Source organism: Vanessa atalanta, chromosome 3, assembly GCF_905147765.1.
Source record: "Vanessa atalanta chromosome 3, ilVanAtal1.2, whole genome shotgun sequence".
Taxonomy (NCBI): Eukaryota; Metazoa; Arthropoda; class Insecta; order Lepidoptera; family Nymphalidae; genus Vanessa; species Vanessa atalanta.
This window is the reverse complement of record NC_061873.1, coordinates 8,071,439-8,094,800: the sequence shown is the minus strand read 5'-3', so window position 1 is coordinate 8,094,800 and position 23,362 is coordinate 8,071,439. Positions and strand designations below refer to the sequence as shown.

Genomic DNA, 23,362 nt, shown 5'->3' with positions numbered 1-23,362 from the left:
AGAAAACCTACATTGAAAACGTTTAGTATTACCCCGCGGATTTACTCGCGTAATTTTGTATTATAGCATAAAAATAATAAAACCTAACAATATTACTGAAAGCAAAAGAACACGTTTTATAAAGTATGTAAATTATATGTTTTGATTGTAATTTTAAAAACCTAAGGTTAATATTTAGGTATAGTTTAATATTTAGGTATAGTATTTACCTACCCAAACCTTAAATTGATATAGATATGATACATCCATCTGATTTTCTGATTACATAAGTGGTGCCTTATATTTCCATAATAAATAGATTTTTATATTTTTAACTTTTACCCCTTTCAAATATTACCTCGAACGAACAAACATATAGACAAAAATAAAAATAATAGTTTAGTTTTGTTTTGAGTTGACAGGACAATTAAGTTGAATTATTTATATTTTTGACACAAAAATCATATCATCTTTGGCTAATTTAATAAATTCATCTTTAGGATGTTTGCCTTTTTAAGTGCGATATCATATTATATTAGCATTGGTTTAATAAATGAATGCAAATAACATTTATTGATAAGATAGAGAGAAGAAATAATAGAAAAATTCCAAAAGTAATAAATTTGCGCTCGGTTACTTATATATATCAGAACGCTTTAAAAAACAATCAGAGTGAAATAGAATTTGTATCATTGTTAATAGTAATATGCATTAGCTTTAACGATCTTCAAATAGCGCTCGGTTAGTAGTGTCACAAGATCCCTTAATTAATTTGAGACAACATCAAGAGAGGCGTAGTGCGCGGCGCGCTCCGACCGGACTCTGGCGTCTGTGTATACACATTGTCCACGACAATTATTACGGCAATCGTTTGTGTGCAAACATACTAAGTGTTCGTGTAAATCCTGAAACTGACCAGACCACGGCATCGTCGCAGCTGCGGTTCAAGGCTTCACTGAGCTACGTGATCGCGTCGAGGTGCTAACACAAAAGACCTCCACGATCACGTAGTCGAGACAGCTGACTGCTGTATTATTTTTTATCAGTACTCTTTCCACTTCACCTTCGACAAATATCTTATCAATTCCTGTCAACAGTTAGTTCAAAATACTTCCGATCAAATTTGCTTTATCTATCAACGTTAGCGATTTGGCTGCTTTAAAACTTAAAGATACACACCTGATATCATTATGAGGTTTTATGTTCAATACGCCTGAGATATATGTTCTAGAAACAAAATGAAAACTCGAGACCCCAAAGAGCAGAAGCCTAAAATAAGACCAGATAAGGTTGTGAATAAACGAGACAAAAAAGGAGTAAAACAAGACAGTCGAAGTGGAAAACGTTCACCGGCATCGCCACCTCAGAATCGAACGAAGCGATCCGGCGTGGATGCTGTAAAGCTTCACCTAGAGACTACTGGTGGCACAGGCAGGACATCCAGATCAGCAACGGCGGTAACCATTATGTTTTTATATCAATAGTTTTATAGGTTAACCTACAGATTATATATTTAAAAATTGGTTAAATAAAAAAAACTTTAATATTTACCTTCTAACAATTTGATAACACGTCTTTATAGTATAAAAAATAACAAATAAAAACAGAAAAAATTACTATAATATAGGTCACATGTAAAGTATTTGTTTTTATTGCCTTTTATAGCATTTAAAGATCTTGTAAAGATATAAAAAGTCCTTAAAAACAAGTTTAAATTATTACGACAATACAATTTGAGAAGCCAAGAATGGTGTTGAATACTAAATAATAACGAATATTCTCCGCGACTGCGTCAATACCTACACTTCGGCCGTGAAGCGAAACCATGTGATTCGTTTATCACATTACCGAGATCGTGACAAACTAAGATTATCGACCTGTAAAAATATTATCACCTTGGGGATAACACCTTATAATCAGTGAAATAACTACAGTAATATTTTATTTAAATCGCACTGTATTTAACAAATGGCGTTTGCATTTCATTGTATTGGTCACAAGACCTATTAAAGCGATAAGTAGCAGTTCTCATATTTACATTCATCATTTATATTCAGGAGCCGAAAATATTTATGTAATTTTCTATTTATATTGTTACATATCTATTTTTAATACAAAATGTATGTAATTGTAACTCATATTATACACATTGAACGTACTATCGTTTATCGTTCATACCAGGGATACTATGGAGCTTCATAACTGTAAACAAAACCATAGAAAAATAAATATTTTTAAGATAAAAATTTATTTTTATAATTTTATTTTTGCATAGTGTTATACTTAAAAAGAGTAGCTAAGTGTTTTTAAGACTATTTTATTTCTATGATTATATAATAATTAATCAAATTTTTATCTAATTTTCCCTTTTATATTTTCTTAATATTCGTAACTGAAACGAATCCGAAGCAACCGAACAATTCAAAATAATTTCGTATTCGTATCTCCAACCGGTAAAATATTATTCATATATCCGTATCCAAATCCATAACATTCCTAGTTTATAATATATATAGCTATAATAGATTCCAATCGAAGAAAGTATATAACAAACCTTAGATTACAATTTGCTAATAGCTCAGCTATAGTGTAGACTATTTAACAGTTCTTATATATATTTATTCATGATACAACACTATTTCACTTAACTACCTAAATCCACTTTAGTTTTGCATATTTACCAAAGTTCCGATAGCAACTTGGTCGGCGCTCAAAACGCCATTTTTTCACAAATCCATAATTAATATCATAGATTATTTATTCAAGTTTACCAATGATATTGCGTCAATTCGATATTATATATAAATAAATACTCCTTACACATATTACTTAGTATAATTACACTGATGGTCTATTAATTAGCAGACGCTACTATTATTAAAAGTAAATATGTACATGTGATCAATATAACACACAATCTTGACTCAATATATTATACATCTCTTCATTAGACAGTTGAAGACAAACTGTAAGCTAATATTTAGTACTTAATTAATATGAAACACCTAACTAAGAGCATATACACTAAGACAAATATTTAACATTATTACTATTTATTAGTAGAAGATTATATTACTATATATATATATATATGGATATGGTAGCATTTTCTAAATTATATATTTGCAAAATGATAAAAAACTATTACAAACTTATATTAGTTCAATTTGTGCTTTAAATTAATCTTTAGCTTGTCCGAAAAAGGAGAGGAGGTCTTAGCCCGACAGTGGAATATTTTTATTTGTTTTTCATAAAATAAGGAAACAACAATCTATCAACACAATTATCATTATAAAGAATTCGTCTTTTGTCTTTTTATCTCCAATCATGTGACAACCTCTCGATTTTATTTCGTTTTTGTTTACAAAATATTCGTGTGATAATATTCATAAAATTTTCAACTTGTTTGTTTAAGGCTTAATACAAATAATTTTACAGCTTGTATAAACTAAGATTTCGTTTTTTCCCATTGATATGGGTATTATATTTTGTGACAAACAACATTTCAAGTAATGTTGTCTTAGATTTTCGCGATTATTACACATTGAAATAAAACTAGTTTTTTAACGGATTTAATCGCGTATATTAATTATTTTATTTTAACATCCCGACGTTTCGAGCACTTTGCAGTGTTCGTGGTCACGGGCAGACCCGTCTGCCTGTCTGCCCGTGACCACGAACACTGCAAAGTGCTCGAAACGTCGGGATGTTAAAATAAAATAATTAATATACGCGATTAAATCCGTTAAAAAACTAGTTTTATTTCAACATTTCAAGTACCTTACTAATAAATAATAGAGGTAGTCGGTGAATAGTTACTAAACAATAGGCTGTCTTTAATTGCATATAATATGTAAATTAAAATATAATTAATGTACATATGCAAATAATGACAGCACCTCTAAGTAACTATATCCGTTCTAATATTAAGATAGCAAAGTTACTCTATCTGTTACCTCTTCTCGCTTAAACAGCCGAACGGATTTAGATGAAATTTAGTTCCGAGGAATGACGTAGGCTACTTTTATTTTGCCCCTAGAGGAAAAATGTCGGTGAAGGTTTGTATAGTTTTTTAAAATTTTATAAGTTTCACGCGGGTAAAGCCTTAGATTCAGCTAGTACTTACATAATGTAGGTGTATATCTAACTATTCTTGTGCATATCTATGCTATTCTGCGTGCGTCGTCCAAGCTTGCACGCTTTTTTTTTAGTTCATTTAGGCAGACAGGCAAGTAGGCCACCTGTTGTTTGTTGTAAGTAATGTTGTTAGGCGGTAGAATACCTGATAAATGGGTGGTACACCCCAGGCGGGCTTGCTCAAAGCTAGGTAGACTTCCATGTAAATACTGAGTATTTTATTATTTTGTTATTACGGTATCCAAATATTATACTTTTTTAAATTTTATAAGCAGGAAAGTTTTGTTTGATAGGGGTTCCCGGTTTCACATAAAATTGATCCGATTAATATGCAACTAACATATTATTTTGGAATATATTATATTTAATATGTTGCATAATTTTTGTTACTTTTGATTTTCCAAAGATTTTTTAACTAATGAGATATTAAGATTCGCGTAATGTTGGTTTGCATAACAGAACACAGTAACAGCCTATAAATTTCCCACTGCTGATGTAAGGACTCCTCTCTCTTCGAGCAGAAGGTTTGGAGCATATTATACCCTACTTCTCGTTGGTGGATAAATATGTGACAAAATTTCATTGAAATTAGATACATGCAGGTTTCTCTTCACCATAAATGAATTATAACACAAATTAAGTACATGAAAATTCAATGGTGCTTGCCTGGGTCTTGACCCGCAATCATCGGTTAAGATCGCCATCTTGGCTCTTACCACAGACCCAACTCGGCTCTTGGCTCATTATTACTGCCCTGCATTACATTTCATCACGCGTTTATTTAAATACATCATAATAGTTCTAAAACTACCGATTCAAATTGCAAAGTGTAAGAGGCAACATTCATCAACATAAAGCGCTTAAAATTAATATGTTCTTTATTCTGAAAAGGATTAGCATAGAATTACTTTATGACAATTAAACTAAACTACATCCGTTATAATTATTTCCCCTTTTTTATAAAAATGCATAGTTCATGGTTAAAGACTAAAAGCAAAGATTTACTTACCCACGCAAAGTCGAGAAACTTAGTTATTACTTAGTAGAGAAACTTGTTATAAATACGTTATTTATTTTTAAAATAAATCTACACACATAATGTTACCGTTTAATTCATTATAATGTAAGAAAACTCTATGTTTCAATGACAAAAACATTTTTCATTGTGAGAGGCGCCGTGTTAAATTTTAGGAATTCGTTTGTATTATAAATACGTATATATATATAATTTGTGTCTTATAATAATTTAACTTGAAAGGGTTTTTTGTAAAACCCCCTTATCTAATATAACGTCAACGTAATTGTCAGAATTAAAGCGACCGCAGACTAAAGCCTATATCGACAGAGATTAAATCTCAAAAACAATTTAATAGATTGCTCGATTGCATGCATGTCAAGCATGCATGTCAAGCTAATTTCGACTGAATTTCAGGCATAATAACGCTTAGTCTGTTATAAGCCTGGCTACTTGATGTCTCTTAGTCTTTAGATTTTAATCACAATCACATATTCTTCTCCCACTTTTCAAATTCTGATTATTTAGAGTATATTATCTAAATATAAAATTTTGAAATTATATATTTTGAATTCGAGTGAACAAACGCCGTATACCAATACCGTATAAATAATGATGATTAATAATGCGGCGACATCCAAAAACTTCTCGTCTTTATAGATCTATAATATAAAATAAATAATTTTAAAACATTTCAATATCGAACAATCGCTTGCGAAATATTCGCATCTAAAATTGTTTGATGATTTTTGCAATTATCATATCAGATTTTGCTTCACAATAGTAATTCTGCAGTTTCTGCAAAATGCAATGCAAGCACAGCTTTCAAAATGATTATTATAAATAATATCATCGCTTAGTTATTATGATTAACACGAGTGCCTGTTGTAAAGTTCTTAACATGGTACTCCTCTATTGATAATCCATCTCACTTCATGTTAATCTCAGACAGATAACAAATATCGCGAGAGAAATCTAAATTTTATAAGATTAAACATGTTGTTTTTTTAGAATTCTTTATCAAGTACCTAATAAAGGGCCACGGCCACATCATCACCTAAATTGATATATGATCATATTCTCGTCTCTGAGGAAATTTAATTATTACACGAATTATAATATTGACATTTACAAGAACAGATTCCCAGACTGACTTCGTACGGTTAAAGGCTTAGTAAACGTGTTTATTTATTGTATAAACTTATGTTAGCAAACGTTACAAATCAATTAGTATCAGCCATTATCGAGCCAATCTTTCCATTCGTACAAGTCAGGTTAAATACATCATAATGCACGCCCTCAGCAATCTCGTCTATGTTTTTTTTTAAATTGCATTAGTGAATTTACAGAATCTTTGATAGTAATGACAAATATTTTAAGTGGCATGTACTTTATTTAAAAAAAAAAATGTTTTATATTATGGTAATATATTTTATTGTACATCAGAGAATAAAATTGCAGACGGTCTTATCACAACAAGAGCTATCTGTTCCAGACATACCTTTAGATAGAGATGAGGTGTAAATATGTTAAAATTATTTTTTATTGCGTAGTGGGCAAAACGAGCACATGGCTCTGCTGATGGAAAGTGATAGATTGTACAATTATGTACCTTTAAGACAATTTGGAAATCAACGAAAGCTCTTCTTCTCACCAATACGTTTATACGACTACGTTATTAGGGACCGCTTGGCTGTACCAAAGACAGCGTCGTCCTTTCTATTAGAAACTGGCTCCTAATACAAACAGTCCCAATATGTATTGTACACATTAATTTATCTGTGTATTAGACTATTATTTCCTAAACATATATTGAATATATTTTGTTTAAAATTAAAACGTAATTCTTTAAAAAAAAAAAAGAAATATCAATGTATTATTTTAAATCGTTTTATTACTTCGTTATTTATAATTGAAAGCAATTTTCAAGCTGTCTTCGCAAATCAAATTTCACCAATATATGTCGCAGCCAACTGGTTAAATTTGCCATCCAATTAAACGCCTAGCCACTTTACTATACATTGCTGTTCAACCAGCGGCCTGAATGACAATCAGCCAATTCATCTTCTCATCATCTGATCATTCATAGGGAATCTCGTGTAAATAAAAATATTTTTATTGATAGTTTAGGTTGGAACAAACTTATTTGGTTAAATGCTTAGTTTAATGCTTATTTTAATGGTTACATATCACCTGTAAAAGCGCAGGCCAATAATCGCGAAGTATGCGGGTCCACTCCATCCATCTCTAACATCCTCTTAGACCAACTTACCTTAAATAGCGGTTTACCTTTCTCGATATCCTCCTCTTTTACGATCTCAGAGAAATTTCAATTTCAAATGATTCATACTTGTGAGTCGTGCTCAAAAATATAGTAAATCTTTTACAATAAAATAAACAATACATAGACATATTTAAAAGTCGCTTGCATAAATTTTATTTATCAATAATATATTTCATAGGACATTTAATTTGTGCAAAATTGTTGCATTTTTATATTACTATTTGTCGGCCGCGGCTTCGTTCGCGATTTAAGGTACGTCTGATGTTAGCTATAAAAATTATTAACAGATTATTAAAATTAAGGTAGAAAAACAACCAATCGCATCTTTCTTTAACATGTTAGTTATAAAGGTTTAATTAAAGCCGTCCTTTTATTTTAAAAAAATCATAATCGTTGATTGTAATATAAAAGTATTTTTTTCAAAATCAAACCTACATTTAATACTTTATATCAAACTAACCGTAATTTAATCGGATCTCGCTTTATCTCATCAAAAGTGTGTCTCAAACTGTCAGGAACTATCAGTTAACCATCAGTCTTAAAACAATCCTTAGAAGAAATAAAGTTTCTATATCTGTCATATGATCTGAATCAATGATAGAAATCTTTCGACGGAATATCACAATACCTACTTATACACATTAGTTTACCGTTTAACGAATAACGTAGACCTTGTTTTCCATAAAAAAACACCGTAAAAAAGTGAAATACCTATGACGATATAGAATGTCTCGCTTATTGTTGCCACGTAGGTCACTCTGAGTTCTCTCGTTGCTGTCGCCGCTGACAGTACTTCGCTGGTCATTTCAGTGTCGTGCCTCATCTCGCCCTTATCCCTTATCTTAGGCACTTGAGCCTCGTGACTCGAGGACCGCACTTACACCTGTCTTTATTATTTGTTTCATACGTTATCGACATCAGCGACCGAATTAACGCATAAAGTGCAATATATTCTACATAGTTTACTAATGTTGACGAATTAAACCATTAGTATTACGTAGTGATCAGTGCCGCTGAATATTTATTTACGGTTCGTATCTTTAATGTTCATTATTAATAAGAATTCAACTAGCTAAAGTAAGTTTAACTAAATTCATTATTAACACTATAACTAGTTTTATAAATTTGAGGTTATATTTAAATAATTAAATCAGTTAATTGCTTAATAACCAATTTGATTAAAGGTTACTTTATTATAACTTAATTTACTAGTTTTTTTAATACTAAATATAAAGATATTAAACGTAACAACTATATTTTAAATTTTAATATTAAAAGTTTCATTACATCTAATATCCCGTTACCGATTCTCTGGAAGATAAATTTACAATCCCCTTGTCACCAGTGGAACGTTTCACGACGGGGTTTGAAATAATATATTCTTATATATATTTTATAAGTGTTTTAATTGCAAACGAAACATATTTTCATACTTTTTTTATCATTGACGACTATTTATGTCGTCAATACAAAATATTGGATATGAATATATACTTATTTTATTTTTTTAATTTATTTTTTAACCAACAAATAATCACATCATCGCATTAAATATGTATTCACTGATTTGCCAAGATTGCCAGTAAATAAAATGTACAACATTATAGAAAATGTATCCTGTTATAGATTATTTATTTGTCATTGTATTGTAAATTTTATATAATACGAATACATCCGAAGTTTCAATTTGTTATCAACTAAAACTTCATGTCATTATTATAAAAGTAATTGTAATAGATTTAGATCCTTAAAATATTGTATTCTTTGCCCAGCAGTGCAGCAATAAAATTTAATATTAAAAAAGTAAAAACCTTACTCGAATCAAAAAATAATATTTTTAATATAGTTGATATTCTTATGTCATAAAGTTGCTTCTAAATATATTTATTTTATATCTCCAAAGATATTTATGTGAAATAATATTTGTAACAGAAACCAGTAAAAAATGACTATCGTTAAATACAACAGTGTTATTAGCGGGGCAGATAGAGTACTTTATAGCGCACGCCGCGCCGTCGACTTTATGAGATACCGTTTTTGTTCTGACTAAACATTTTTTTTCGTTTAATTTTTACAAGATAAAGAAACATGAAATATTTAAAAACTGTATTCGGTATTCAGTTATTTCGAAATACCTGTATGGAAGATGAAGTATTTACAATAACGATTTTGCGAGTTGGTTCCTCGCCTCTATACGGTGGGATACGGTTACGTATTCTCTGAAGCTCTTAACATATTCCCTAGTCAATTCTAACGATACCAACGCGAGGCGATGGGGGGTAGCTCTATCTATATAAAGTATATGATAAAAATAAATTTTTAACATAAAACTCTTTATTTTGCGGTTATCCTGTAATTTTTTTTCGAAACACAGTACTTATATATTACCGACGTTGGGTAAAAAAATTACAGTTAAAAAAATAAAAAGTCGAATAAATAGCGATTTTTATTTTTTGACAATAATAGGGTACTAAAACGCCGCTTCGCATTCGAGCTGTATGTTCATCCGTAACGCAGTAAAAAGTATAAAATAATATCATTTAAACATTATTATCTTCATTGCATATTAAACGCAAAAGATATATCTTTGTATTCAATACCTCATAAACTTGTCGCTCGTTTATGTTCAATAACTAACTCAAATACCATGGAACGGTTGGTTTAGATTTATTAAAAATAACAGATTTTTAAAGAATCGTAAACACAAAGCAAAAGCTGATTTGTTTTATGTCTTTCCATGTTATTAATTTTAATATATAGCATTCATCAAAACAAAACAAGTGAACCCTTCATTATGAGATCGATCGGATTATACCACGCTATTATACTGACATACTTGCATAGTTCAATCTGTAATTATATTTATACAATGGAAATAGATTCATTGGACCTGTAGTAGGACTTTTCTCTTAATTATTAGTGGTGATGACTTAATATAAGCCTTGGGTAGCCAGTGTATTAAATCTGATCCCTTTATTTAAGTATTGAATTGTTTGAGTGTGAAAGCAATTGTAAATTAATAAAGAAATTTTTAAAAATAAAATAATGTTTGAAGGTACTTTTGTAAATATCAGAAATCCTTTTAAACATTTAATGAAATCTTATAAAAATATTATATATTATCTTACAAAATTTCTTATATATCTTATATATAATCTTAAAAAAAATATATTGCAAATATAACACAGAGCATTCAAAAAGTAACAATACTTTAGGGCTTGAACTGCAATCTTGAGTTCGATGGCAAACTTCTATAGATAACCTACCTATACTTACCTAGAGACAAGTTTATTTACTTGTTGTCGAAACTTAAACTATATCTTTACACTATTTTGATCAGTGTTGCACTATTTTTACTTACGTGTTGTAATATTTAAAATATTTACCAAAATTAAAAGAAAATAAATAACACAATTATTATAATGACGTGTAATTTTCTAAAATAGCCAATAATAATAATACCTCATTCCATGTTTTTTGTTTTATCAGATTTTTCTAATGGCTAAAGATTAAGACTAAAGAGTTTAATAGCGTTATTGAAAGCAATTATCGGTTCACATTTTTTCTTTTTACGAATCCGACTCAATTTATTTATAACCTTAATTCTTGCGGGATGATGGTAAAGTGGAGATAACATATTAGTTTCAAGCAGTATTGGTCCACAGATGATATTTTGACACGCGGCCCTCAAATGTATACGCTAACATCATAACTATTAAACAAACATCATCGTTTGTAAAAAAACGGCACCTAAATATTAATTTTACTGTTATATATATGTAGTATTGATAATTTATATTTATTAGTAATATAATACTAGTTATCTTCCGCGGCTTCGCTCACGTCTTAGGGGTTGGTCGTCAAGTGTTAGGCTTAGAGTTAAAACTTACTTCATACCAAATTTTATCAAATTTTGGGTGTGTGGTTTGGCCTTGAAAGAGTAACAGACGGAAAGATACACTTACATATAAATAACAACAACAACATTTACTTAGATACAAGTTACTTTAGCATTTATAATACATATTAATATAGATAAGTAATTATATAAAAATAATTGAAAACTCACGGGAAATCTCCCACGCAAGGAATTTTTCAAATCGTTTCATATATGATGGAGTTCTGAATTAACTCCTCGATGGCGCTGTCAACTTCCATACCGATCCGAATAGCCGATAGCAATGACAATTGCTATCACAACAGACACATACCAAAGCAGGACAACTGCCGGGTTTATGTTAGTTATAATATAAAAATATTTAACAGACCGTTCTTAGTCAACATTAACTATTTCTCAATACATTACCTTCAAATACTATTTGTCACGCAAAGATGTAACTCGGAACAAGTTCTGAATGCTAATTACCAAGGAAATTAATAGTAATGATAAACTGATACCATTTTCCTATGTATATTTCATATTCGATGTATTCAATCAACTATTCATGAATTACTTTAAAAATTAAATCAGATAATTGATTAAAAAATCTTTATCAATATACTTTTTGGTTCTTAAACCTTTGCCTAAATCATTTGTTATTGACGCGGTTTCATTAACTCACGCTATGACTTGACGGTCCTTAAAGATGCATTTTACAATATTCATGAGTTTTTATAGTTTATTTGACAAATAAAAGAAAGTAATTGAGGAAAAAAAATGTGTAGTTACGCCTAGGATGAAATAAATTTGGATAAGTATTATCATTTGCTTTCAAAATATTTAAGGTGAAAGACACACACAAACAATCATCCTTATAAGCACATAAACTTTGTGATAACCCGAGTCGAAAGACCTTCTTAAAAAATCTATTGTATTGCATTACATTTAAACGCGAAACTGTATGTGAAAAACTGCTCTTTTTTAAAATTATGTTTTACAAATTTAGAAAATATCAAGTGTTAATATTGTAAAAGATAGCGCTTACCTTTGAAACTCGATTATTTTCAATAACATATCAATTGGGATAATTGACAGGGACAAGGCAAGCGTCATAACAATGAGCATCAGTGTGAAGCGCACATAACATTGTCATGTATTGAAAGCGCTGGACGGGATCTTCCGTGCGTTCCCTTAATAAAAATTTAATAAAAAAATTATTTCGGAGTGCATTGCAAACGGAACAGTGTAAAGTGTTACTGACTCAGAAGCATATAAGATGGTTTGTTTTTAAACGTTTAACTATTACTGACCCGCATGCTGTATTATAGCCCTGTATTTGTACTTAAGCTTTAAAATTTACATTAAAATATTCTAACAAGTAAAGTGACTGCATCAAATATTGTGGTATTTTGACATAATACAATAATTGTGTATTCAATTAGAACTTTTTTGACGAATGAAATTTTTCCTTATAATGTTAAAATTTGTTAACTTGTGTTAATATTTTGATCGTGACCACGCGGTAAAGCTGTGCATACGGATTGAGGTGCGAAGCGATAGATAAACAAAATAGGCATAAACTTTATTTACGATTTTAGTAACGTCTGGATCAGATCAACCTCGCTATTGATTGACGATCCTCGTGTTCACACATCACTTGCTTGAACCATGCCATATTTAATTACTGGAACGGGTTACGAGACAAAGGCGTCGGTATACAATTGCTAATTTAATCGTAGCTCTGCATGCCCCATCTTCATATGATTGAATGAACCAAAGATTCATCGTCAATTTACGTTTTACGAATGTGTATTACATCATTACAACAAAACCTACAGGAACATTTATATTTACATTTATTGAAAAAAATACTGTTGCTATTGCAGTAAATATAATTTAGTCTTCTAGTATCTTAGTCTTAGAACTTAGATTCAAAACAAACTACATTTAGTTTGTTTTGAATCTAAGTTCTACGAGCCCTTTGATTTTTGGCTCATTAGCCAAAAATCAAAGGGCTCGTTTATAGCTATTAGAGTATTCCTTGTGTCACCTGAAGAGTACCAACATTTTTCGTAAAATTTCAGCTGAATAGGTTTGTGAGGAAATGGAATTAAAATATTTTTCTCTCGACATTCGATAATAACAAACCCGTCTAAAAATATTACAATACAAACTCTATATATATTCGCGTTTTGATCATTTTTTTTTATTATTAAGAAGTATATAAAGTTGTAATGATACCCTATTTTCTAATATATATTTTAAAAGCAGTGTTTTTCTAAGCAAATTACCCTATTTGGTATCGAAGAATAAAATGTACCTACGTTACTTTGAAGTCTGATATTTTATTTAAGGGTCGTTTACGTTTTTTGTAATTTGTATTTTACATGCGATTTCCGCTGGGTTTTTTATCCCACGTGGATAAAAACCTAACATTTATTCCTTAACAATGAAATCGTTTCAAAGTCATTTAATGCGTTTGGGTTTTTTTTATGTAAAACACTATTAACGATTCTTTTGTCTTAGAAAACAACGTGTTTTTTTTTTACTGTTTTCGCTTTAACTTTGTAAATGACAAAACATTCTTTATTATTCAGAAACGTGTATTAAATTTAACATGTACATCACAAATCCTATGTGAGCCTATCAATTAATGCGTCAGCTTACGTTAATTATTGGACCTAATAAGATATCAATTATTTACCATCAAATAAAAAGACAACTCCTACATTTTAGTTTAATATAAATATATTCACTTTATTCAATATATTCAATTACTCGGGGTATAGCTGTGGTCGCATACTTGCTCTAATAAAATCCTTATAAATAGCAGACGATCAAGACGCATCCAATAATTGTATCATTGTTTAGTTATTTGTCGAATTATGATAGATAGTTAAGAAGATACGCTCGAATGAATGAATAGCCTAATGAAATCATATACCCTCCGTAGTCGCATAATAAATTCGATATGATCGTATTCTTACAAATGAATAGATTTGACTTTGAACAAAAAAAATCTGGCCTGTTATTTATACATTCATGCATAATTAAATACTATAAAAAATAAAGGATACATACAGTTACTCAATAGTATAGTTATATATATGTTTTGTTTACCTTGCGAAAATCAAAATTATTTTTTAAACAAAGATTAATTAAACAAAAAAAGAAATTCTTAAAACGACCTCGTTACAGTTATTTTATATTTATTATAATTTAAAATAAAATTGTAGAAGCTTAATTTTTATCAGCTATTCTATTTGGTTACACTTAACATTGAAATATTGTTCAAGAATAATAATAATAAACTGAAGGACTTACTTGTGTCAAGTGCACAAGTACACAAGAACTCGTTCAGGTAATATTTTATATAATTTATTATATACCTAGAGGAAAAAATAGTATACGTGTCTTTTTAAAGAATTTTAAATAATAAAATGAGTATGCAATGCATACTTTTTACATTATAATTAGTGATCTGTATAGTAAACTTAGTAGTTTTTTTTATATTTATTTAGTGCCAACCGTAGGCGTTATTAAAAATTAGTACATGTTATTTGGTGGCCTTATTTATATAGCTATTTAATAAAAGGACTCCAAGCGGTTTAAAAATATCATCAAAATCCACAGATTTTCATTCACCGTTTTTTGTCAATTTAGAAGATTTTTTCGAACGGGTATCCCTTTTTATTTTCTTTACCATGTGTCTTTATTAATTATAGAAGACATTCTTTAAATATTTCAACTTTTATTTTGGCAATACATCTTATATATAATGCCACTCTTAACGTCACTAGTCACCACGTCATCTATAAGATGAACAAAAGCATTAGCTTTTGTATAGTATAGTAATAGTAGGTTCTTGCTTAGCCTTCAGTATGCGCAAAATTAGATCATCTTCGATTAATTTATTACTGACATCACTTCTTACATAAGAGGTATCTATTAATATAATTTTCCATAATAATCATATTAAAAATCAAAACAATTGTTATCAAGAGTAACAAGTTATAATTCTACAATTAATATTGTTTCAATTACATAACATTATGACAATCGGTTTTTGTAAGCACAATAATACTTCATTATGAAAACCACGTTATATTACACTTGTTAAAACAACTGTGTATATAATGCTAGAAAGTGTTTTATAAAAACACCATCCGTCACTGAAACTTTGGCTGTAAAATTCTTACATTGAGATTTTCCCAGGCACTTAAGATTTGTAATTTCAATTACTTATACGCGTATAATAAACAAACTAATTATGTTTAATTATTTTGTTATACAAGTTTATTTATTATACATAAATATTCATATGATTTATTGAGAGATACCTCACACGAGTTTAGATTTTTTTTCATTAACTTGTAGAATCCGTATGTCGCAGTTTTATACATCACACCATACTGACGGTGTTAGTTTCGAATACTATGCCGATAATAAGCTGGTGTTCCCATCGAGGGAGAACTTTGAAAGGACGATAGAGCTCGCCGAGATGTGGTAGATAATAAAATTTTCACTACGTTCTGCAAGCTGACAATTTTCATTGTACCCTCAAAAACCAAAGCAAGGGTTCACAAACTGCTGAGCAGGAAACCGATAATCTCGCACGTTCGTAATGAGTGCAACGCCTAGAGTTTCGTGTACCTGAGTACATTTCATGTAACTGAAACTCTTGGGGAAACAAAAAGAAAAAGACATCCTTCAAAAAAAAAGATATGAAGCGGCCCTAGGATGACCTAACATGTTTTCTGCCTTAGGAAATTCTGTCAGACAAAAGCCAAAGTATTGGCGCGGTGGGAACACTGGAGGACTATAACGACGCGACCGTCTCCGCGAAAAAGGATACACGCATAAACTCTTCTTTGATGTTGTCCTGCCCGCCGTCGATAAAATTAAAGAAACGAGACAAGTATTTCTTGTTCCACGGTTGTTTTGACGAGTTACGAGACTGGTGTTAGATCGGAAGTTGAAATTTACGATAATTCCGACACCACGACTCACAGAATCTGAGAATCTGTGCTCAGTTCACGCTACGAACTGAGAACAGATTCTCAGTATAGTTCATACTCTGAAAATATGCCTCAGACAGAACGTGGAGATGTAAGTCCTGGTCCGAGAAGGCGAATAAAGCATTTCCTGCGTATAGTTGTCGGCAAAATTAGCTCGAAGTCTCTCTGGTCATTATTGTCGTTCTATTATAAAGTTGCACCGTTCCTTGAACACATACTTGAGTGTTAATATTTTTTAGTAAGCAATATTATGAAACTGTTTTTTACACACAATAATACATTTTAAAATATCTTATAATTCCGTTACCTTGGCTACGTACGAGACTTACGACACTAGCAATGAGTTGAGTAAAGAGATTACTTTATTTGAACATCCTTTATTCGCCGAAAATATTTAAGGTTCTTTTTTCAAATTTGAAAAGTTCAAGGATGTATAAATTAACTGGATTGATTTATTTTAATAAATTTAAGGAAAATATTGTTACTTTATATTTTTGATAAATTATTTGGCAATGCGACTCTTTAAACGTCTCTGTTATATAATAGTAGATTCCTTCCCGATTTCGTACCCCGTAGGATTCCCTTTTTCACCCCATGTCATTTAATTTTATGATAAACCTATTTTAGTGAGCGTCTTCATCGATAAGGAAGAACTTTGCTAAATTTAAAGTCAATCGAGACTATAGGCAGTTTTGGGGAACTCATGATAGTGGTATTTCGCTTATGTATATACACAAGCGTGATCGAATCTATATATTTAATTAAATTTACCAACAGGAAAAATCTTACAACGTTAAGATTTCCCAATTTAACAATTGCCCTATACATTTATATATATATATATATATTTAAAAATAAATCTCCTATACGTCGTAAATTGATGTAAATTGTTTGCCAATTAATTTAAATCACACTGAAATTATAGTCCTATATTTTTTGTCTTCCAATTTAATTCAAAAAAATCGAATTCGTTTGATAAGAACCTTTAACGTTATATAATAGTTCGCCTCATTCGTTCTAGTTTCATTCAAACTGTCTACAGAACAGTCGGACAACGACATAGGCTTTCATAAAAATACAACAGAGTAACAATTTTTATGTTTAAAACATAAGAAAATAAATGATAACCTAAGTTTAAGAAAATTGTCTCACTCAGTTATAAAATTTTCACTTTTACCGTTTTTAGAATAATAATAAAAATACGTTAAACAAGTTGGAATATTTATTAGCACAGTCAAATTGATAGGTCACTTAGATATTTAATATTTGTTATTATTTAAGAAGTAATAAAGTATATAAGTATTATTATTAACTTTATTCGTCAAGTGAGCTAGTGACATTATGCCCTGACTGACCAGCAACGCACAGCGTTAACTTTATTGCTACCAGTATATATTATATATTTCCTTATCGCTTATGTTATTTAATAATATATATATATATATATAATATATATATTAACAATTTTTAACATGAAAGTTTTACTTATATACAAATAAAAATAAAAACAGTTACTGTAAACTGTACAAAACACTGGACGAACATAGAACACCTCTCCTATCGTAATTTTTTATAATTAAAAATAAAATGAAATGTATTTTTAATACATATTTTGGGAATAGACACACGCGTCCCGTTCAAAAGGAATAGACCAATAGAGAAATATAATTTTTATTTTTATACATATAAATTCTTGTGGGCGAATCAAGGCCAGGTAGTGGTCATAACATGGTACGAGTCCTTGATCTCTACCCAAATTATAGAGCGCTAAGTATTATCAGTAAAGTCGTATGTTTTTACTTTGCTATTAAGTTAGACCCTTTTTTTTAGGCTATATTGCCTACTAGTACGAGAACTTAGTACGAATATCAGGGTTTTTTTCGCAAGAAACCAACGAACAGATAAAGAATCACCTACAAACCATGCTTTCAACCGCTTATGGTGAGTGGCAATTATTTAAGCGCGTAAATAATTGCCGTTTGCGACGAATATTTTTCTCGTCTTCTTATACATATCTGCATTTGTCTCAATTGTATTTATACGGAACATTAATTTTCTTTACGCTTATTATCAATATGTAAAGCAACACCCATTTACATTTACAGACAATAATCGCATAGATCTATTCACTCACTAAGATGCGCCCCTCTACGTTTAATTTAGGCCGTTATCATATAGATCTTTATAGCGATCAAAATTCAAAACTATTCATTATTTTTACTTCTTCACAATTATTGTTATCCAAATATCACCTTTATAAGACCAATACCATGCAGTACATGCTTGAGCTGATTATTTCTTATTCTTAACTGTACTTTAATTATTCCTCCAACAAAACGCTCGGATCGAAATGTGGATTTAAAAAAAACACCTGGTTCCTCATCTAGCGTGAGCTCCTGTTATTATATTTTTTTACTGACCAATACTATACACATACATTTATTCGTTTCTAATAATAATATACATATGACTAACGATTTTCTGCATGAGATGCATAAACTCATTCAGTTTTATCAGATAATATTGGTTGCTCGCGGATTTGCGATAAATTTGAATTTTACATGCAGTTATATAATATGTTTATTATACAAACACATGACGAATACGTGTCCTTAATATGCCAAAATAGTACACGTTTATGGCTAATGAAGTCATATAATCTTCCTTAATATATAAAATAAAGCAAAAAATAAATCATTCAAATCCTCCGTTTTGATTATGACTACTCCGATTAGCAGTTTTCGAGATTAATGCGTTCAACAATACGTAACTATCTTTACTATATTCTAACTATAACAGGAAAAAAGTCAAATAAACAACTTTTGACAACATATTGACGCGATATCATTGGCGAGAGCTTGGTTATTCTATGATATTAACTATGGATTTGCGACAAAATACGTCGACGAAACTGTTATTAGAATTTTGGAAGTAAAATTAAAGTGGAAATAAGTAGTTAAGTGTAATAATGTTGTGTTATAAATAAAGATATATTAATCATACAGTCTTAGTAGTGCTCAATATAGCCGAGTTATTAGCAAAATAAGTAAATCTAAGGTTTGTTTATCTTTTTTCCAACTTCCATTGGAATAGGCTATAAATATAATCTTATACAGGGTAATAAAATTCAAAAAAGGAACAATATGGAATTAGTTTATGGAGATTAAAGTATAGATGCATTACGGAATTTTATTTGCCAGAAAAGAATTACAACCAAAAAATTTGATAACTTAAATAATATGTATAATTAAAGCATCAAATCGTGCCTAGAAAATATAATACTCCTTACTGAATACTATACTTACTTAATTTGTAAGTAAAACTGCGAAAGAGCTAATTTCAATAAATATTGTATTGCAACATGCAGTTAAGAAATAGTTTCTTTGTAAACTTTCCTTTGAATACAATATTAACAATCGTTGAAAAGACATTGTTACATCGCGTTTATCCTTTCTTGCGCAATTTTCCATTGATGCTAACTCAATAACGCTGTTTTCAATTATAATTATCTATGCAGTCACTAAATAATGGTAAATATTACATAATTATATTTACAATAAAATTTGTAAGTAGACACATTTAGGTATGAATGCGGAAAAATGAAGAGAAATAGAGAATATATACCCTATGTAATATAGCTGACGAGGTATCTATTAAGTAGGTAGTCGACGAGTGCATCTGAAAACCAGCATTTATAAAGTATATTATAATGAATATAGTCTTTAAACTGACATTTACTGGTTACTAGCGATCCGCCCCGGCTTCGCACGGTTGCAATGCTGATACCAATATCTTCGAAAATATCAATTAAATGACATGTTGTAAAGGGTCATATTGATCTTTACTAAATGCATAATGTATTTAAGGTAAGTACCTTAAATTGGATAAGGATTAATGCTGTATTGGTTAAAATCGCTTCGAAAGTAAGCCATTATTTCTCATAAAAAGTAAAGGATAAAAAATGGATATTGTGGGTTATCCATAAGAGATAGACACATACCATCTCGGAATTTTTTAAAGACCTTTTTACGGTGTAAGATACTGTAGTATATTATTTTAAACTATCTCGGAGGTTTCAACCAGCGTTCGCAATGTAAGCGCAAAATGTATTTATTTACGACAATAACTTTATCTTTATCGATTATGATACGATTCCCATTATATTCCGATCCAGCTTCGACCCAACCATAGCTGGATCGTTGTGTTAGTAGAATTGGAAAACGGCTAAACAGCAACGAAAACATTTCGATTCGATGGCGATAATGTGAAAATTTGTTAATGTAAATATTACTTTATCGGAGCAGTCACGGTGTATTTTTTTATTTATTCATACTTTATTTCACTCAAATTAACAAAATATTAATAAACAAACAGTTACACAATAAATTATGTATGAATGCAGGGCCGGACCGTAAGTTTAGAGGGCCCTGGGCTAACACTACTTAGGGGCTCACCTAAGACATATCTGAAGGTAGAATTGAAACCATACGACTTGTTTAATATAATAAAGTTATGGATTCTTTCGCATTATCGTCTATTTTTGACTTTGACTTGACTTAGCTGGAGACCCCTTAAATCCACGGGGACTGTCTTTCTGGGCTGAAGCCCAAAAAGCCATATGCTACATCCGGCCCTGTATGAATGTATAAAGTTGCATTAGAAATTGTTTCATAGGCATAAAGTTACATGCAGCCTTATCGCTACAACAGCGATCTCTTCTAGGTAGCCTTTGGGCAGAGGACCAATTGTAAAAAATATATAAGTATGTATGTAGTGTTTTTTAGTGTGCCCTTTCCCGTATATGTATATGGGAAAGGGCACACTAAAAACGTTACTTATAAATTAAAATACCTCTAAATGCTATATTTATACATGTGTGTAGGCACCTAATACACGTATTATGTAAAATTATAAATACATATATAATATATAGGTACATGTTTATTTTTTTTTTAAATATAATATAATACTTATTTGAATTAAATAGGTAGGCATAAGAAATTTATAGAGATACTTACTAAATTCAAATCGATTTTAGATTTTAATCAATTCCAACTCATTATGTCCTTTTCGACGAGTATAATTTGTAAGGACATCGTCCTTTATCTATTAAAATTATATTTCACAATAATCTAACATTGAACAATTGAATTAATTGTGTTGGGAAGCGATAAGCGCATAGCGTCAGTGCGGCGGCGTCGCGGACGCACGGCGCGGTATGGTGTACGCTGTACGGTCTCTGTAAACTACCACGAATTACGTTCTCGCTTCATTATTGGGAACTCGTGGCCGGCTCCTCGTGAGTGATCATGTGATTGTGATGAGACCACTTAAGCAAATAAATAGCCGGCTGCTACCCGCAAACAACTATTGTCAACATTTGGTTTGTTATTACTTACAATTTATTGGAGCGTTATAGTTATGTGAAGTGAAGAATCGAGTGTTTATTCTGTTATATAGGTGCGAAAACAATTTAGATATCATTACTAAAACGTCTCAATAAATTGAATAATGTCAATTTATTGCCATTAATTTACAAGTGCAAAAAATATGTACCTGAGTAATTTATTCCTTTGTGACAATTTCCTTTTATCTATTTATTTTTTGTCGTATATGATTTATTGTACACTTTTATTTTTTATATAAAAAAAATAATCATGCAATATTTATATATATAAGCTAGAAAATTTTGCACATTTACTGTTGATTTATCTTAGGTTACTCCTTATATAAATAATTACGCTGTCAAGAATAAATTACATACTGACAAAAGGCAGATTATCCACCCGTACACTACAAAAGATAAAGCTTTGTTAAAAAAAGTGTTGTCTATATCTTCTTAGCAATAAAGTATGAATCGTTGAAAATTATTGTACTTTAAGCTTAATCTTAAGAAAATAATTTCGACTTTTATAAATAAACAAAATCAATAAGTATACTATTTATAAAATATTTTGAAACGCCACAACGCATAAACTTAGCGAAAATAAGCAATTAAGCATAACACAAAACTGTACTAAAAATGACCTAGGCGCTAGAACAAACAATAATTTGATATTCGTTTTATTCATTCATATTTAATTTCTAATTATATTTGAATTACAAATTTATATCGCTAATACTTTAAAGTAACCGATAATAACGGATACATTTTAAAACAATTATAGCTTTTAAACAATAGCAACAAAATGACGCCATCAAGTCATGACTAAATAATTCACATTTACATATATATTTGTGCGAATTTGAAATCATATAGTGTATATCTTCACAAGTTATTAACGAATTGACGTTTCATTGTTTTTCATTATCGTTACGAACGGACACCTTAACTTAGTATATAGTATCCGAGACACTAGAGGCTCTGCGGTGGAAATAACGAACCTGAAACAGATAGACATTATTTCAGTATTCAGTCTGCAATAGAGAAGTGCGCGCGCGAATTGTACATTAAAAAAACTTAGCTTAAAAATACAAAACAAAATATCTCGTGTTCGATTAAAATGTGCAAAGCTAAAACCCTAAGGTGCGTTAAATTATTTTTTTTAATTTCCTTTATAAAAACAAATTTTAAGGATAAAATTTCAAAAAAAATGTAGTCCTTTAAGTTTTTAGTTGCTTAATCAATGTTATTAAAGATAAATACATATTTTTCTAAAATATTTTTAATATTTTACTTTTTATTTTAATATTTTTATTTTGTTTTATTTATTCCAGCCTGACTTGTTTTATCTATCTTATCATAAGTTTAATCTGTAATATTTTTTAGTAATTTTATTTTTAGAATTATTTTAATCTAACATTTTAAAGGAATTTTAATAAGTAACCTATAATAATATAAATGCGTACCGGTTAATAATTGCATTATTATTGTTTAAAGATGAAATTATCTTTATAGGAACATCTTATTCTTATTTAAATCTAAACCCAAATATATAAAAAATATAAAAACCTCTTAGGCACAACATCATATAAATAGATATAAATAATAAAATAAAACGCCTTATAAAATATAATAGCTTTGATTGTTTAAGCACATGCCGTTTTAA

At 29.9% G+C, this 23,362-nt stretch overlaps 1 protein-coding gene across 5 annotated transcripts in view; it reads left to right on the top strand.

Moving 5' to 3' along the window:
* Positions 1-1,202: 1,202 nt before the first annotated feature.
* Positions 1,203-23,362, top strand: part of LOC125076316 (sodium/hydrogen exchanger 9B2-like) — a 43,831-nt gene continuing 21,671 nt past the window's right edge. The window contains exon 1 of one of the 5 annotated variants that reach the window (XM_047688422.1): positions 1,203-1,436. In XM_047688422.1, coding sequence (XP_047544378.1) covers positions 1,218-1,436 — 219 coding nt within the window. In that variant the 5' untranslated portion in view covers positions 1,203-1,217. Of the gene's footprint in view, positions 1,437-8,322; positions 8,446-12,556; positions 12,575-21,618; positions 21,697-22,694; positions 22,840-23,362 lie in introns of those variants that run through there. The other 4 variants (XM_047688453.1, XM_047688442.1, XM_047688433.1 and 1 more) reach the window with 4 other exon arrangements.